The sequence below is a fragment of the Knufia obscura genome (assembly GCF_036327395.1).
Source record: "Knufia obscura strain CCFEE 5817 isolate CBS 148926 chromosome Unknown scaffold_42, whole genome shotgun sequence".
Taxonomy (NCBI): Eukaryota; Fungi; Ascomycota; class Eurotiomycetes; order Chaetothyriales; family Trichomeriaceae; genus Knufia; species Knufia obscura.
Genome location: NW_027042728.1, coordinates 1 through 19,010, shown reverse-complemented (window position 1 = coordinate 19,010; position 19,010 = coordinate 1). Strand labels below are relative to the sequence as shown.

At 48.9% G+C, this 19,010-nt stretch overlaps 4 protein-coding genes across 4 annotated transcripts; 3 read left to right on the top strand and 1 right to left on the bottom strand.

The window, feature by feature from the left end:
- Positions 1–7,594: 7,594 nt before the first annotated feature.
- Positions 7,595–8,693, top strand: PMZ80_011297 (uncharacterized protein; the record flags this gene model as incomplete). The annotated part of the gene is made up of 2 exons (XM_064879676.1): positions 7,595–8,370; positions 8,417–8,693. 2 exons carry the CDS (start codon positions 7,595–7,597, stop codon positions 8,691–8,693), a joined length of 1,053 nt encoding a protein of 350 aa, XP_064724558.1.
- A 207-nt stretch (positions 8,694–8,900) lies between these two features.
- On the top strand, positions 8,901–9,697 carry PMZ80_011296 (uncharacterized protein; the record flags this gene model as incomplete). Its single annotated transcript, XM_064879675.1, has 2 exons — positions 8,901–9,260; positions 9,308–9,697. 2 exons carry the CDS (start codon positions 8,901–8,903, stop codon positions 9,695–9,697), a joined length of 750 nt encoding a protein of 249 aa, XP_064724557.1.
- A 2,432-nt stretch (positions 9,698–12,129) lies between these two features.
- PMZ80_011295 (uncharacterized protein) lies at positions 12,130–12,678 on the top strand (the record flags this gene model as incomplete). The annotated part of the gene is made up of 1 exon (XM_064879674.1): positions 12,130–12,678. The coding sequence occupies one exon, from the start codon at positions 12,130–12,132 to the stop codon at positions 12,676–12,678; it is 549 nt and encodes a 182-aa protein (XP_064724556.1).
- Positions 12,679–13,431: 753 nt separating this feature from the next.
- Positions 13,432–15,992, bottom strand: PMZ80_011294 (uncharacterized protein; the record flags this gene model as incomplete). Its single annotated transcript, XM_064879673.1, has 7 exons — positions 13,432–13,575; positions 13,625–14,035; positions 14,083–14,155; positions 14,208–14,397; positions 14,451–15,252; positions 15,302–15,420; positions 15,476–15,992. 7 exons carry the CDS (start codon positions 15,990–15,992, stop codon positions 13,432–13,434), a joined length of 2,256 nt encoding a protein of 751 aa, XP_064724555.1.
- Between the last annotated feature and the right edge of the window lie 3,018 nt (positions 15,993–19,010).

Here is a 19,010-nt window from a genome sequence, read left to right as displayed (position 1 = left end):
TGTACATTGTTCAATTGGTTGAGCGATCACTACCTATCGCGAAATAGTGTCATGCGTACGAACACTTTATCGCAGTACCAAGTATTATCAGATTCTCTAGTGCAAATGGAAGGATGGGGCCTAGCGAGCGCACCTGGTCCTGGGACTCTTCACCCGGAGCAATACTGAGCTCCGTGGGCGCTACCGCTTAGGCCTATGCTACAGGTCGGTTTGTCTGCATAAGTTAACTGGTTGACGTGAATGCGTCATTGCTCCCATTCAGTAATCTTAAGGTGTCCATGGTGGCTGAAAAAGGCGCGAAAAAGACTCAGAAGCAAGACTTGGCATATGCGAAAGCTTTTGACTATCCAAGGATTGGTCCACAGAGAGGCTAGATCTGCTCCAGGTGGACAGAGAGATGTGTTTCCTTTTCCGGTTGTATGCAACTAGTGAGTTTCGTACGATTATCTGCATCGCCCAGCCGTCCACAAGTTCCCCTGAACAGTGGCGTTGATGGCTACCCGACAAAGACGGAATTTGTGACAAGGGTGGTCCCAGTCGCCAAGAAATACGCACAAAAGGCGCAACGGGTCGCGCGCTTAGACTCCCCGGTGGGCAGGGTTGAAATCCTCCGCTTAAATGTTCCACTTTCCTTACTAGATTAATTTGTTTCTTTAATGCGTAGGAGGGCGAGGGTTCGACCGTGTAGGTTCTCATACAAGCTCGAAAAAATCGCAGCCCTAACCTTGCCCAATGGGCAACCTACTTCTGCTCGCCTTGTTACGCTTCTTTATGCGGCTTCCTCTTCCCAGTCCTGGTGTTGTAGATGGTGATGGCTCAAGGATGGCTCAAGCGATAGCTCAATAACAGGTACTGGAGCACTCTGCGGGTTGGTGAGTAGTGTTTCTACAATCACTGACACCAGAAAATGTCTATACAAGACGTTTGGTCAGCTTCAAGATCACGTAATCGGAAATATTAGTAATGCTACAGCGGCGGTGAGGTGGTGCCAGTACATGCCACTATGTGCAGTGACCCGCAGCCTCGGGCACAGCCGGCAGTTGTGGTGCCAAGAGGCATTTCCCATTCATTGAGAAATCCACCTTCGCATACAATTTTGTTGATTTTCAGGGTCCCTACGACCAGTATCATTTTTATGGTAACAAGTAATGGTGCTAATGAGTGTAGATAGTTGTTCCGGCGAAATTCTCTGTGGAATAACACCGCTCTTCTTTTCCCCTCTCCATCTCCGCAACGTTGCAGCAACAGCGATCGGATCGTCCCTTCTTTGCAAGGCCACAGTACGGCAGATGTTCTCGAAGCAATCACTTCATCGAGGAATCATCCTCTTTATTTTTTCTTTTCATGAGTCAGAATTTATACTTTCTCGCAAGGGCAACGTTCGGTTTTCTCACTTACCCCACAATCCTTACATTGACAGTTCTGGGAGCAGGTGCAGGATTTTGGCCCATTGCAGGGACATTTCTCGCCCCCAGGTCCACAGCCGCATGCCATATTGAAGAGGTTTCGCCTGTCTGTAATTGAAGAGTAAGTTTGTAATTGAAAAGTAAGTTTGCTGTTCAAATTGTCGTGGATGAGTTGTAGATGAGATGAGATGAGGTCGGAAAGGTCGTCGAGGCTGGTAATAAGTCATTCATGTATGCGACAACCGCAGCACTGCTTGCTGATGTAATAATGACGCTGTACATACAGTCATCCTGCTTGTGGCGACGCTAGACGCTGGAGGGAAGACACTTTCGTCATTGGCGTCCTGTTTGTAAATGCTTGGTTCCGTGTTCCGCTCTGAGAGAGATTCACAGTATGAACGATGTGACGACAGTGATATCCAGAAGTTGAGGTCGTCTTCATTGATACGCAACACTGGACATACTTTTCAGTCAATTTCTAACCAGGAAGGCGAGGAGGGCATCAGTATTGGTCCCCCTGAGCACTACTTAGCAATACTAACCCGTTGTTGCTCTTGTCGATAATTATCGATAATGAGAGTCAAATCCGGGGGATTACAGCTTTTTCCTACCGATAACCCGACAAAGTGTCGGATGCGATATGACGAAGATTGACTCTAACATGTATGCCTACGAGATCCAGTTATTCCATTCGCGAAATCCTAAAAATGGACGTTTAAGCAACCGAGCACGCCAACAAGTATTGGCTCTGTCGAAAGCGTTCTCGGTTGTGGTGCTTGCCTTGGAACAGTTGCCTGAGCAGTATTGTTTGTAGCTTAGCCTGGAAAGGTTACGCTTCCACTTGAGCGCTATGTTGTGTAGAAGCTAAACAGTGAGGCATGCTTTGGCCTACAGGACCTCAGCGCAGCTGCACATTCCGAGTCTATGCAATTTAGTTGCATCAAGCGAGGTTAGCATTCTATGAAAGCAGTACCTCATTACGACCTTGGGTCCATAGCCAGAGAACTAGGCATCATCCATGAGCGCTACCACATCTATCAACAACCTGTCGCTCAACCAAAATGACTGGTGGGAAGCATCAACTAATCGTTCAGAACTTAACGGTCTCTTCGTGAATGCTGACGACACTCTGAGGCATTTGTGCGCATTTTACATACCTACAACCCAATCAAAATTCTGTCGAGTATTACCTCCAAGTGATAGCAGTGGCGACCTAGCATCCCCGTTAGTTTCATTAGCGAGATAGAGCTGAGGCATTACTATTACTGGATCACGACAAAGTGCCCAGAAAGGGCTGGACACTAAAACAGGCAAAAACCACGCATCACCATTTTCCGCATTCCGCACGGTGTCGTTGGGATCAGTCCGAACGACACACGCCAGAAGTGGCATGAATCACGAATTCAATCGTTACAAAAGAATTTCTTGACGCTTGAGGTTGCCCCGCAGCGAGAATATGGATGGATGGAGGCAATTGTCCTAAATGTCAACGAAACAGGAGAATTTGATCTTCCGTGTCATCACTGACCAATAGGCCAGCCACTTCTGAGGGCCAACAAAAGCACCCAACTCCTTGTGGGCCAACTCCAGACCCGATCCTAGTAAAGAGCCGACGTTCTTCGAGTAGTAAACAACGACTCTTGGGCTCGCGCATTTCACCTTAGTATAGCTGGATGCCACTCGACATTGTCAAGGATGAAGAGTGACTCACCGACACCTGTTGTGGCCAGTCTAAGAGTACAGCAACTTTTGCAGAAGCTACATGCTCTATCGGACGTGGAAGAGAAGTCTTGGTCCCAGAGATTCTTCTACTTGACTCGGCTGGTTCGCTTCCTTGTATTTGGTGAGATATGGTCCGCCGCCGCCGATGAGCATATGCGAGATAAGTTTGTCGCTTTAGACCGAGATAAGTGCCAGTTTATCTATCTGCTTACAAGGAGTGTTGGGGCATGCAACGTGATCGAGGCTGGGACGAGTTTCGGGCTATCGACGATATATCTAGCGTTGGCGGTGGGCCAGAATGTGCTCCTTCAACGGAAGATAGCTGCTGGGACTACCTCGCTCACCGGAAAGGTGACCGCGACGGAAAAAGAGCATGCTAAAGCAGTGAAGGCCAGACTGCATTGCAAGGAGGCTGGTGATGAAGTTGAACCATGGATCGAGCTGCGCGAGGGGGATTTGCTGGAAAGTTTGAAGGTTGACAATGGCGTGCCGGAGAGGATTGACCTCCTGCTGTTGGACAGTACGTTACTTTCTCAACACGTTCCTCCTAGCTTGCAATAGACTCCTGCGGACATCTGCTGACAAAATGCAGTCTGGACGCCTCTCGCACTTCCTACCCTCAAGCTTGTCCAACCAATGCTCAAATGTGGTGCTGTTGTCATTACGGACAATGTGGGAATAGCAAAGCTCTTGTACAGGGAGTTTCTGGAGTATATACGCAATCCAGAGAACGGATTCAGGAGCCTTACATTACCCTACAGTGGGGGACTGGAACTATCAGTGTATTTACCATAGGAATGAACATATGCAAGGCAGTGTTGGTAGAGACGTCACTCTTGAAGTCATCAGATTACGAACAAGAACACTATACTGGCAAACCACATGACGCTTGATATCCCAGAGTCAGCGTGAGAAGTGCTGCTTTTAACTTGGTTTCATGTTTGCATAGCGCAATTTGTAGATGATCGATAGATCTGATAGCTGAATCTGCTGGAAGATTAATTAATGGAATAACTTCTACGTCTATTGAAGAGGGCTCAATAAGCTTGTCTCACGACGCGACCTGGTACATAGCTTCTGAATCCGTTGGGCCATCGACAGTTGCTCTGATCGCGGACGCCACGTTCGGCCCAACGGGGTGTTTCATGACGGTTTCAAGCTGAACTATAAAATCCGTGCAATAGAATCTCGAATGTGGTCGAACGGAGGCCATTTGCCCAGCCATCTGTGACATACATGTCAGATGTACTCTGTGAAGACGGAGACTGAAACGCAATCAATCATACTAGTTTATCCCACTAGAACAATTACCACTATACCTGTACCGGCTTCGAGCTAAGATGAGTCGCTGGTGGACCGCACATACCTTTTTAATATTTCACATGACGGCGGCACGTCGGGCATGTGGCTTGTGCCTCAAACCATATTTGAAGACATCGTTTGTGTAAGATATGGCCGCAAGGTAGGCACTTTGGCCGCTCAGTCTGAGAATAGTCTCCAGATGAGTTCTTCATGAGACCAGACCCTCTGTGGAGCGCTCCAGTCTGCGCCTGCAAAGGAACTGTCTTCTGCCGTGACCTCAATTTCGAGCGACAAATGACGCATATATCCGCAAGACCAATTTGTTCTTCTGTCGCGTCAGACAAGAGGTGATTGATCAACTGAGTCGTCCGTATATGATAAAGCCAATCGCCGGCATGCTTCGTGATTTGACGTGCGCTGATAAAGGAGTCACGAACGACGTGAGCAGAAGACGCATATGATCTTGCCCAGATGAAGACGTAAGCAAGGCAGAAGATCAATTTTGTCAGACCTAATTCAAGGACAAATCAGCTCTTCATCCCCGGACACGGTGCGGTCATCTGAATGGTGGGGGTAAATACAGCTTCGTTGAGGGATCAATAGGTGAACAGCTGTTCAGGGATAACAGCAAATTTAAAGTAGTTCTTACCAATTCCTAAGTCCACATACAATGTCGATTGTCTTTTCCCACTCCACTCCTCGAGAACATCTTCCACAGGTTCTTGGTCGTGTTCATATTCCTCCTTCTCACTGGATATAGACCGCGCTCTCTCTGATTTTTGACGCCTATTCAGATTCCGCCGAGAAAGATACGGTTCCGTAAGGGACAGCCCATAGCGAGCAGCTGTTAAAGTCGATGAGAGCGTCAAATTTCCGAACTCAAAAGCAAACATGGGCATCGTTCGTCGTGCGTCGTTTCGCATGACTGCTTCGGCTGTATAGACGAACATGTATGTGTCGAATGTTAGGGAGGATAAAAGTGAGATGGAGAAGCACACTCGCAACCTCGAGGATGTAGATGGCTGTTGTTCAGCCCATGTCACTCTTCCTTGTCCTATCCAGGCCCACACCCTCCCTACTAACAGCCCTATGAGCAGCAAGACATATCCTCTGTCAACTGTCTCCCTAAGTAGAAACGTCGCCAAAAAAGTTTCCGTGGTCTTGACAACAAATCGTTCGAAAATCTCATCGATTTCGGGCGTAGTGAGAGGGCCGTATAGGCTCCATTGTAGTGCTAGGATTACAAATGACGAAAGGAATATCAAGAGGTTGACATAGATCTGCTTAGCGTTAGTAAAAAACTCGGAAAGAAGAAGACGAAAAGGACTCATCAAAATGCCGTATCTGTTCTCCGAAAAGAAGGCAGAGGCGTCGTCCAAAGAACAGACCTGATGTAATTCCAACATTGTTCAATTGGAGAGGGCGACCCAGGCGAAAGCCTAGCCACCGAAACCATATGTCGAGTTGGGGTTTGTTGAGTATTTAAGCTGTTAATGCTCTCGACTTCATTTTACTGAGTGTCATGGACATGAAGTCGTAGCACGCCAATCTCCAATACAACATTCGTTACAACCCGGTTTGGAGACCAAAAACGGGGCTTGGCGCTTTGCCGATCGAAGAAGGGTTCAAGGCATATCGGCTGCGAGATTTGTGCGTCTTTTAGCGCGATATTGGTCTCTACTTTTGATTAGGCGATACCGCTAGGATTAATCCACTTTATTACTAGTGTGCCAGCGGCAAGAATATCGGTGAACGATTGAAGACGACGAAGAGCCTCATCACATGTGTTCGAACCACTTCCGAGTTGGCATACATGTCACGACATGCTAGAAGCCCTAATATAACAGCAGAACTCTCCGCGATCAGCCGTGGCCATTCCACTTAGAACTGTGCCCCATTCACAGCGATACGAGACCCTTAGAATCGCGATTATGTATGTAAATCGGTGCAGCATTACTAGGATGCAGCAGTACCGGGGCTTTGGACTTAGGCGATACCGCTAGAGCTGATCCATTTCCGCTACCCTGAACTTACTCCTAGTCGCTTCTGTGGTAGCACTACTGCTGGTAAGGCTGAACTGGAGACAGGCAAATCTGACTCGGTTGCTGAAGATGCAGCTCGAAGATCTACCCGATGACTTCTCGCTCACTATCACCGCTCGCCGTACTTGTGTCTTGCTCCTGATTCCATTTTCGACGACCTATGATGTGCTTTGTCTAGCTTGATGGGCTCCAAACATGCCTCCCCACCACCCCGAATAACAATCCTCTCTCTACGTGTGAGCCCGAGACTCCATGGTGCAACCTGGACTGGAGAGTCAAAAGCAGAAGAATAGTCAATATTCACTACACTGAACATACACTGTCTGTAGCGCCGTCAAGACTACGACATCGAGGTCGACTCAACTAATTCGTCCCCCAGTGCGTCCAATTCAGCTCTGCATACAACCAATTTGCCTCTTAAGAGTGGACTCACACAAGGAAGACTATCTTGACCGGATTGACTACTCAGCTGAATATACAACATGTCTTCGTGACGCGGTTGGCGGCCACAGCACTTGCCCCAATTTCCGCCCAACACGCAAACGCTGCCTCCACCACGGGGACTCCGAGAAGCAACTCCGAAGACTAAAGGACGAAGATGGACCTTCCGCATGGGTCATTAATAGCTCTTCCGCCTCCCACATCAGAGTCCCGTTGGCGCTGCCTGTCGCGCTCCAGTTCTCAGATCTTTTCTGATTTTGGTCGCACAAGATCAACCATGGCCATACCGGGCGCACAAATGGATGGTGTTCCTCCAGTATTGCGTCCTCCAAGATATGTTGATGATCTCAATAATGGCGTTGATGTTGCATGGAATTACCAAAACGAAGAACGCGGTCACCGCAGACTAGCTCCAATAAAGGGGGGATCATCCCTACTCGGCCGTGCTCAGCTGCGAAGGGATCAAGATGAAGATATAGATATGGATATGGACACTGATCATGCCGCTCAATCTCCATTGCTTTTACACGTCGCAACAGGAACTTCTCTTCCCAGCCTAGTAAGGAGACCACCTTCATCACCAGGCACAAATCAAAAGTGAGACACTCTTCCTGTCCATACTATTTATACGCCAACGTCTCCTATTCTATTGTGTCGCATACGATGATGCTAATTCCAATGATGAGCAGATATCGGGATGAGAATCCCCTAGCACAGCAAACCCACAATCAATCGACACATGCCTATGATAAGCATCTCCTTCTGAAGATTGGCAAGTCGCATTCGCCAGGTCATTCCAAGTCAAATTCAGCAGAACATCCATCGAAACTCTCGATACAGACAACAGGTCCAAACCTGCTGGCACGCCCCGCTCGTGAAGCTCGCTCATGGGACAAATACATGACAAGTCCTACATCAGCTGTATTGCCTCCCCCTAGCTTCAGTTGGCGAGAATACAGCATGGGCCCCCAGAGTCCTGCCTCCGAAAGCACATCATACAGAATCGAACTTGAACCGTTCCCACGATATGTGTCAACAAGACCTCGGGTTGAGCCCACACATAGCCCGGAGGACACTAGAACACGCTCAGAAGGTGGCAGCTACCATTCGGCTAATCAGCCCTACAAGACAGGGTTATTATCCTCAACTGCATCAAGCAACCACTACTACCCATACGGCTCATCAAACATACTCTCCAGTGCATCAAGCAAGACAAGTATCTCATCAATGGACATACCCCTAACACGCGAGCCAAGCCGACAACTTTTTGCATCACCGACGTCAGCAAACAGCTCTTCTGGTATTGCAATACTGCCATTCAGGAGAGCTCCTGAGCCTCTCAACAAGACAGCAGTACAACCAGACTTACGTGTTCGAGCATCACGCATTGGCAACCCTTGGATATGTTCATGCTGTCCCAAAAAGCTAAGGAAGTTCGAAACGGAGGAACAACTGAGGTAAGCACTACACTTTTCTCTCACAGCTATTCTAACCGTCTTCCAGGTCTCACGAAAAGGAGAAGCAATACACGTGTACATACTGCCACAACCGTTTCAAGAACAAGAATGAGGCCGAACGACACCAGAACTCCCTTCATCTTCGCAAACAGTCCTGGTCGTGTGCAGCAATCTCGACATATCAGGCCGCCTTCTACCCCGCGGCATGCCCAAATTCTCGGAACGTGGCCAGCGATACTTGCGGGTTCTGTGGTGAAGAATTTTCCAGTCAACCTCCAAACTGGGAAGAAAGGATCGAGCATCTGACCACCATCCACAAATAAATCGAGAAGCGGCTGGCTTGCCACCCTGATCGCATTGAGGCTCGGGAGACTTTGTTCCGGGCTCGTCCTCGTGGCGAATTTGAATACCCAAGTGCCCACTTCGAGAGGTATATTGACGACGTCGTCCAGCTATACACTCGAGCACGATCCGTCCAAGCTCAAAGAAGCCGACCCAGCTTGATCGTCGACGGGCCAGGTGAGGACAACATGCAAAGACGCTGTGGACGACCGCAAAGGCGCGTGTTCGCGGAGAGTGCGCCGCATCTCACCTTCGACAATGTCCATGTCGCCAACTCGCTCGACGTCGGGGGTCTCACCACCTTTTATATCCGCCGAGATGTATATCTGTCTTTCTTTGGCGAGCTCAATGCTCACACCGCCCCTGACGTCAACATGAATTCAGCAGATTCTTCCCGTGCTCTTACGGATGCAGCTGATGAATCCGACTCAAGAGCCCTAGTTCCCCACATCGACCGTCCTGCCTCTCAGGTTTCAGTCCGCGCCAGCCATCAAGTGAACAGCCCAGAAGTGATTGAGATGCCGTCCACCATCGACGAAGAAACTGGGGTGAGTGTGCTTGAACACAATTCTTCTGTGGTACTAATAGGGTGTAGATTTCATCGCAGGCGTCGAGTGAAGAAATGACCGACCCAGTTCAGCAATCGCTGCCACTCGCTGTCGTTCAATTCATCACGTTTGAAGAGCGCGAGCTCATTGTGTTGCAAGAAATTCAAATATATGGCCTTGACGATCCCACCCTCGAACGTGTGGCGTCGAGGTACTGGCATGAACATTGCCTCCTCTTTAATGCACGCTCTCGATCCATGTTGCCTACTGAGTGTTTGGCGGAAGCTCTTGAAGATGATGAACACATTATCCTCGTTGCACCCCAAGCAGACCAAGACAGATGTCTATCGCAGTTGAACTCTCGCAGGAAAAGACGGGCTAGTCCGGAGGTAATAGACCCGCGGCCGCGTAAGTTTTTTGTAGTACCACCGGTGTAGACCAAGCATTCTCTCAGGGTTGATTGGCCAGGTTCCAAAGGTAGCCAGTCAACTTCTTCCGTTGACCAGCCAATTTTTCAAGTTTACCAGCCAAGTCCAAGAGCTGGCCAGTCAACTTTCAAGGAATGGACCAGTCAACTTTCAAAGCTGATCAGCCAAGTTCCAAAGCTGACCAGTCAACTTCTCTGAATTTGGTCAACTCCGCAATCTGTGGATGAACCATTCGCAAATGGTGTAGCCTCGGCAATCTATCCTATCCTAGCGACTGCCATAATCGCTTCATTTACTCTAGCCCTGACATCTGCTGTCCTTTTTAGTCTTGTACTACGTCTTTTCCTTTCTTCGTGGACTTGTAGGCAACTCTCCACCCAGCTGAGGTTATCTATGAGGCTGCTTGGAGTCCAACACCGCTTCCAGTGAACACGGTACCACACCCGGAACCCAATCTGCCTTTTTACAACCACAGAGTCGATATGTGACCATAATGTACCGACACATTCGGCATGATGATCTTGGTGACCTAGGGGGTTAAGATGTTGCTTGTATTGGTCGAAATGTGTCTCTAGATGCTCCGCAGCATCGTGTCGCTTAAAATCTCTAGCATCCATCCATCGGTCTGGCGTGCTCAAGAGATACTCAGTCTCACCATGTCGGAAACAGAAACGTTGAGCGAAGGCGTCATCATGATCCCACTGTCCGTCTGCTGGTAGCCCTATTGCAAGGTTGTCGTGGGAACCTGGTGAGAACAGAGGAGTAGTTGTCGACATTGGAAGGTTTGCGCTGTATGCCTCCGTGGTGGAAGAGCATGGCTGGGTCAAGAAATTTTCGACATCTGCTTGTTCAGCGACAACTGCTGGGGCTAAAGAACTCAGTATCTTGTGGTCGACGATGCCATTGTTGGCTGTGGTCTTTCGTGGCGCCGGGACACTTAATGGTCGACGACGACGATGTGTGGTCTGGGGCGATGCCACGTTCTTTCCAGAACGAAGCCTGTGTGCGTTCCATTTCTCCATCTGGCGGCGAGCTTCACGAGTGATGGCCATATTAGAGACTTTTCCTCGGATCAGGATGAGGGAGAGGATGGAAGACAAGAGGATGAAAAGAAGAGGCGGAGGGTAAGTGCTCTAAATATGTCTGCGAACAGCCTGTCTCTGCCTTGTATCGAGGTGTGCCTCGATCTGGTAGCAGCTAAAGAAGAGATCCTTGACAGCCACGGGGCTTTCTACCAATATGTATGCACAGCTGAGCATAGACTACAGGAGTCCCGGGTCCTACTTTACCCGTCCAACCATGGCAACCTTCAGACCCTAGACATGGGGCTCCGGCAAATGTTCTAGTCTAGTGCTGGTCATGGGCAGGTCTGCGTGACGATGTCACCGGGACACGCGGCTGTCTTGTGGTAAGTCTCTAACTGGATGGCGTACAAGATGAAAGCCATGCCCTTCTCCCCTTCTTCTCCCCATCATCTCCTATCCCACCTCGAGCTTTTGAAATTTTTTTTACGGATTACTCCTCACGGGATGAGACCTGCCTAATGGCAATTTCCTCTACCGCATATAGACTAAAGCAGCGCTGGACGATGTTGTTGGCCGCACAACTTCTACGTGGTTTGCAGTTCTCACGGCCTGATTGAGTCAACTGGGGCAATACAACAGGCTGTCCTCGACAGAGCTCGCATACATTCTGTCTTTCTTTTCGGCGGCGAGCCTCATGGAGGAGCACTGCCAACGGAGAGATGAGTCTATTTCCCCACAGCACGAACGAGTACCCCTTGAGCGCGTCACATGCAATAGCCATCAAAGAAGCGACTCGATGAAACAGGCTTACTCCATGAGCGACGATACACATCGTGACACGGCGTGCATAGACTTCAATGCACACTATGTCCTCCCACCAATACCCATCGAACGTCGTGCATGGGACTTCCTGGCTCAGTGACGGCAGAGAAGAGGCAATGACAGTGACGAGGTACGTCAATATCATCTTGTTTCAAAATTGATCCTCCGCCTTCAGTCGAGTGAAGCACGGTAATGGGCGAACTGTTCAAGATTTGGCTCTGTAAGGGAAGATGGCCCCCTATGATCCCATGCGGAGTTGTATGCACAACGGGACCGAGTCGGCGTGAACAACGAATCACCCTTGGATTGTACCACCAATGCTATGCGGCACTGCCATGACAGCATGGATGGTCGTGCTCGAGGCTTCATTGGTCTATCCCAAGCAGCGGCAGTGTAGTGGTGGCACTGAGGGGCTACTAGACCAAAGCCCTCGCAAGGTACTTAAGGTGAGCATACGGCCCAGTTCTCTCCCGTCGTCTTTCCCCTCCTTTCATACCTCTGCCACCTCTCTGATCTACTGTACTCCGCGTCTGCGTCTTAGCCTTTATCCAACATCATATAAAGTCACGTCTCAACGACAGTATTCGACCAAACATGACTGACGACAACGTCATCACGATCATCGACCTCGACGACGATGTTGATGGCGAGGCGCTAGATATGTGCCTCGAAAGCACAAAACAAGACGTCGCTAATCTTCAAGAGTCCTATCGGAAGTGCAATAACAGGGTGAAGCAGGAGATCGGCAGACTGCGCGAGTCTCGTGATAAATATCGGCGCGAGTACGTCCATGAGCTCGCTCAGCGCCAGAAAGACAAGGATTCTTGGCTGCAAAAGTCTGCAGGCCAGAGCAGTGTTATCAAAGACCTGAAACGAGAAAAGGCTGTACTCAGTGCGAGCAACAAGCAGCTACGCCTGGAGCTGAAAGCGATCAAGCAGCGCTTGGACCGTATGGGCCACCTTATCTGTGACATATGCATGGAAAAGGAGAAGTGTACAGTCACCAAGTGTGGTCACGGCTTCTGCTCGGACTGCCTCAATGAGGTTATTCATTACGCTGCAGATGAAGTAACCTGTCCGACTTGTCGGAAAGAACTGGACCAGGAGAAAGATCTTTGGCCCATATATTTGACAGAGGAATAAATAGGGCTATGATTACGTCGTACTGGTTGGACTTGTCTTGTGCTCTACGCGTCCCGATCACTGTGGACGTCTTACTTCCCGAATCACCTCGCTGAAGATTGAAGTGCTGTTCAACGACTTCAGCCCAGGAAACCGCGAGAAGCTTTAACGGCTCGTGACCAAGCCTATCCTCCCAACCATCGTTGGTATAATCGAAAACGCTTCATAACGAGAACTAGAATCATCCCGCGAAAGCCTCACGCAGGAGGTGCGTCTGCTAGAGCAAAGCTTAAAGAGATCTACGGAACATGCAATCATTGCGGTCAGAGCTATCTTGGAATAGGGAAAATTTGACAGTAAGGTCATCTCCTCGTGTTCTGGAAGAGTACATCATTGTGAAATGTGATACCGATACTTTTTACGCCGCACATTACAAATTTCCAAGCTCGTCTGAGACCGTTGTAGGCTAGTGTACATATTCACTTGTAGAGCTTCACTGTTTCTTCGAATCTGGTGTGCGAACCACAACTCCATGTGGTGCTTGCCTTGCATCAAGGACATTAGAGCGTCGCAATTGAAAGTGTCTATTGTTTCAGCACCCTTAGTTTCAATGAACCAGACGATATTTACATTTTCAAGGTCGACAAAAATGTCATCCGAACCTTACTTTTGCCTGCCTGCGCTTCACATATACGTAATTCGAACGGCCTCCAATGTACTTTTAGCCTTTGGCTCTCTGATCCTTCAAGCTCGAAAATCCCTGCCTGTACACGTTCAGTCGTACAGGTCAAACGGCTCGTCAGCGCTTTGAGGCAGACGTAAACCCGTGGCTTCCAGGGCATGGTCGATGTGGAGACAGGACAGTTCGTCCTCGTCTTCCATGGAAAGCGTGTAAGCGATAGACACAGTGTTCTTGATCTAGTGATGTTAGGGTATTCAGCACATCGATGTCGGCTGGCGGACCTACCTGACGACCGTTGACATTCATGCAAGCAAACCGGTCCAGATAGTCTGCACCAAAGTTAGATAATCCATCTTCCCCACAGAGGCTCGTGAGAAAGCCGATGACGACTTCTTTTCTGGCAGCTTTGTCAAGAGGATGGTATTGCATTTGCAAATGCATACGATCGAGGATAGCACTGTCAAAATGATCGACCAGATTGGTCGTCAAGATCAGAATGCCATCGAAGTGTTCCAACTTTCGGAGGAACACTGCCACCAGTCGGTTGCGTTCCAGAGTTAGCTCAGCACGTCTCTGGAGAAAGACGTCCGCTTCGTCTATCAGTAAAATGGCGTTCCACGCGCATGCGACGCGGAAGATGTCAGTGAGTTGGGGATCCAGCTCTCCCGCGTCCGAGCTGAGTTCTCCGGCAGAGACCTGGATCGTTAGCCTCCCTTGCCAACAGTGGTAGCACGATCACCTACCGAATAGAGTGGTCGTCGGTGGTATTCGGACAGGGCCTCGGCGGTGAGGGTCTTCCCCACGCCTGGCGGTCCACTACTATCGTCAGCGTGCACGGTGGCGAAGCCAAAAAGTCGAGAAATCTCACTGAAGCAGAATCCTCGTTCCACTTCCTACAATACTCATGCTCGAGCCTGACCGTTTTGCATCCTTCAGTGGGCCCAGATGACCACGAGTCAGGGATCTGATGGTGTTCTTCATGCGGATGGGGATGGACAAATGGTCAAAGAGTGCGGAAGACGGTTCGATACCCTGAATATGATCGACCGCGTACTCACCTGTAGCGGAGTTTTAGCATCTAGCAACACAACCAGCGTCGGTGTACACTCACCCCAGAATTTGTCATTGAGACTGAAACCCAATACCGTGGGAGGACATAGGACAAGCTTGTCTTCCGGCAGGTTGGCTAAATCCGTCTCCCCGTCCATCACACGTTGTTGCGTCGTGATGAAGTCAGAAAAGAAGCCTTCTTCCGTTTTCTTGATTATAATGCGCGCATAGCTTGGGATCGTTTTGCGGAATTGGTCTGTATCAATCATGATCTTGGACTGAACTGACTTTCGGACTAGGCCATCTTTTACCCGTCGAAAAGCGACTCCGTCATATATCCGGTGATGCGAGCCCATGAGAGACATGAAATTTCGGCCGCGTTCGATCAACGACTGCATGATCTTGTTCGGGGTGGGGTGAAAATAAAGCGGGTAGATGTCCAAAGTGGTGATCGGTCGAGCCCCATGAAACCGCTCAATAGGCAGCCTCTCGGTGACGGTACCAAAGACTTTGCCATCAAAATCGAGGTATTGGCATTGAAGCTCGAAGTATTCGACGCCCTGTTCAGTTTTTTTCTCCTCTCCTACATTGTACTGGAGACACCTCAACTGACCGCTGCCAAGGCAAGTCGTGATGACGTGGCTATTAGCCTTGAACAGCGCCCACAATAAATCGTATGTGATCTTACCTTCTCGCAGAAGCGGATCCAGACGTTCTGAGGGAGCTTTTGCTCGGTCTTTGATGGTGCGTATTAACAAGTTAAGGGCTTTGAGACTTGTCAGGTCACGAGCTCCATCCCTAGTCGCACTGGCCTGATACTCCTCGAGTTCGGGCAGATAGTGGAAGAGCAAGTTATGTTCAAACTAATGCACCTTCTGAGCAAGTGATCCCATTGGTCTGCGAACTACTCACCGAAGGTTTATCGTCAGCCAAGCTGACCCATTTGATATCCTTCAGCACAGCTCTCAAAATATCTCGCAAGCCTGGTAATTTAATGTCGACGTAGACGATGGATCGGGTCTCTGCCTTAACTAGTCTCGTGTCAGATTTTGAGGTGGCCTGTTGAGTTGGAGTACTTGCCCGCACGCGTGCGAATGACGAAAGCATAGGTGTCTAGTTCCATCACCTCAGTGACAGCTGGTGATTCCACGACCTTGTATGCGTATGCTACGGGGTCCCAGCTATACGCGATCAGTTCTCTGGGACGGTATTGAGGAATGGAGATGACGCACACTTCTTGTATGTCTTTTACCTCTAGTTTCGTGCCTCTCACAGCAGGCTTGGAGGCTGTTGTGGACGCGACTTGAGGTGCGGTAGTTTTCGCGGTCTCCTTGGAGTCTGACATAATGTACTCGACGGCATCTTTGAGTAGTTGAGCAACCTCTTGATGAGTTGACGCTCGCATTGGCAGACTCTTCGGCGAAGTGTCTCGATGACAAGAGCTGGCAGTGCGAGCTTGGGATGTATCAGTGCGCTTCGAGAGGGTGACAGCTGGCTTTGAGTTTGAACACTGCATGGTTGGACTGCTTGGAGGACTGGCCGGGCTGACCGTATGCGTTCGAGCAGCTTTGTTGTTTTTTGGTGCTTTAGCCACTGAGGACATGGTTATGCATAGAGCTTGAGGCGACTGTTTGAAGAAGAATGCCTGGCAGGTTTGGGAAGATGATGGCTGGTCTTTTTATGTCTCTGGTTGAACGAGTTAAGAGGTACGTATTCGAATGGATCTGAGATGAGATTTGCATACGAAAAAGCGACTTCTTTATACTTTTCATTGTCGCACATTTGGGCTATCCTGTCGCCAGAGCTTGCAACACGTCCATCGGGGTGGAGGTTTCTGGTTTCGTGCATATGTTAAGGACCGGATTGTACACCTCGTAGAGCTGCAGTCCATTTACGAGTCTGGAAGACCAATCATTCAGGTCAGGGTGTGGTATGAGGTGCTGAGATGAATCTTGTCTGCAGAGGCAGCGAATCGAGCTCTTCGATCTAATGCTTTACTCTGCGGCAATCGATGCTAAGCTATTCCTTGGTGGACTGCCCCCCATGGAGCTCCTTGACAGCAAACCTTGAGGTTTGTGCATGGTCCGTGCAGGCATGATTCGAGACGCTTGCAGTAGAATTCCCAATACCAGTGGACGAAGTATAGTAAACCCTCCATCACCTGGCATTAGACACCTTGCCGCGCTTTCTTCATGTACGCAGAGGAAACTGCATGATGATCAAACAAGCCGAGACATGGTTGGAAGGTGAATATCATTTACTTTCATGCACTTTCATAATTTTCCGTATGCCCCACCTCGTTTACTCGTATACTCTGCCACTCAACTAATGTCTCACTTCGTTTCACTAGCCTGCCCTCTTTTTACTTGTTGTGAATTGTTCCTCTACTCAATTCACATATTTGACCTTTCAACAATGTTCCTTCACTGATAAGAACTTATCTACTCAAACCCATTTGCATTTGACCGCTTCCCACTTTCCCCCTAAACCTTTCAGCAATGCCCAAAAATACCAAAACAAGTGGCTGGCTGATCAACGAACTTAAAATTCAGAAAGATACCTTCGACGATACCACATACCCTTTACCCAGTTACCAACTCACAAAGTTTGAATCATGCATTCAACTACTGCAAGAATCTACTAAGTCTCTCAGCCATAGGTCAAGCCCGCAGTCCGGTAGACGGACTCGAGTTCGCGTACTCCTAAAAGACATTTTCCTGGCGCTGAATTCTGAGGTATTTTTGTTGTGCACTTTGGCTGCATCTATCACTACTCTTGCGGATGTAGCACAACAGGGTCTCATTCGCGATCTGGGCAATTGGTGGAAAGAGACTGCCCACCCTCAAGGACTTTCAGGTATTGGAAGCAAGCTCTGTGACACCTTTTCTGTCAGTACTTTGTTTGGGTCGGCGCCAAGTTGTGCAGGTTACGACCAAAGAAAAGCCAAACTCCATGACCATCAACAAGATGCGCAAGCACCGGAAGCGCATGGAGTGGTCGATGGGTTCCCGGATAACGCAGACGCGCGGCTAAACCTAGAGGAGAGCAGTGCTCCGGCATACCACGTCAGAGATGAGCTGGTAAAGGCGGTTCCCACAAACAGACGTAGGCAGCAGAAGGGCGTGTGTATATTGACTTGCTAATGACATTTGTTGCAGATATCGAGTATAGATACTCAGAAGCCCCCATTAATCAGATGATTCTCCTCAGCGACTTGATCTCTGATGCCGTGCAGAGTAGCCACCAGTGGAAATGGGAACGCGACCTCGGAGGGAAAATGTCAACAGATTGCGTCAATGCTTTGGTGCCTAAAAGTCGGACTCAGGACATATCGATCACTTTGTTGGTAGGCTATGAGAAGGGAATGAAGTTGATCGAAGAACTCCAACTTGAATTATGTAAATTTGACAGTGGCTCCTAACACACGGACTTCGTAACCTGCAGGGACATCATGTGAACCCACTTCAGAAGAGCTTTCGTGTTCCCAATATGAGGAGGAATGCATATCTGCGTTTGGATCATAAACTTGAATTAACGTGCCTCGGCCGGTTATTGTCCTCATACGATCGACTCCCTTGAATAATTTTGCTTTGATATATTCATCTTCTCCGTTAAGGGCTTTAGCCCCAGCCTAGATATTACCATGCGTTAGCTTTAAAAACCAATGAACCAGATATACTTGCCTCTTCAGACATATCGGTGGCCACTCCTGCACTATAGGCTATCTATCTCGATGTCTGGTCTCTCGGCTCTTGCTAGGCTCTCAACCCTCCTCGAGAGTCTTCGAGAAGGTCAGAGCGTGAGCGAAAATGATGGTCTTCGGGCGTTGGACAGGCGCTGCTTGACTGCGGGCAGATAGCAAAAGCAATCATATGTTGTACTGAAAGGTGCGGTAAATAATCGTGATTTTGCCCTTTTATTAGCGGGTAGTAGAACATGAGGACGTCGTGACCGCGCAGAATAGTCTCGATAGAAGCCTTCGAATTGCAATGTGTAAATGTTCAATAATCAAGTTGCGAGAAGGAAAACAACTCGTTGTGTCTGCACAAGTGGACTGCGCTCTCCATTGATGTGCCCGACAGACACTTGTAATGGCATGCGGATGGACTGCGGGGCAACAAATTTTCTTTGTCGCCTTTCACTTTCTTTCATTCATCTTCATGCATCTTCAGGTTTCTCTTGCCTGTCCACTATCAGTTCTACTAACCAACTATCCTCTTCTCGTAGTCCGATACTGTAGTAGTGTTGATCACGACAATTTCAAAAACTCTATCAATACGACCATTCTCCCCACCTTCTGACCCTGCTGATTTTAATCCAGGAAGACGGCGCATCTCGGAACTGTCGCAAAGATTTGCCAGTACAATCTGCTTGTCGGACATCTCCTTGTAGCCCTCCATGACCAGTTGATGCGCGCGATAAAGCTCAGCGATGTCAAGTTGAAGAATAGGAGCCGCTGCGTAACCACCATTGTTTATTCCATTGCACAAGGACTTGCTTCCCAAACGTCTTCCTATTCCCACCATATCGATGAATTTGTCTGTTGCCTCATTGGGCTGCAATTTCCAATACACTTTGCAGGAGGATTGGACTATTTCTCAATGGAAAACGGTGGAAATAA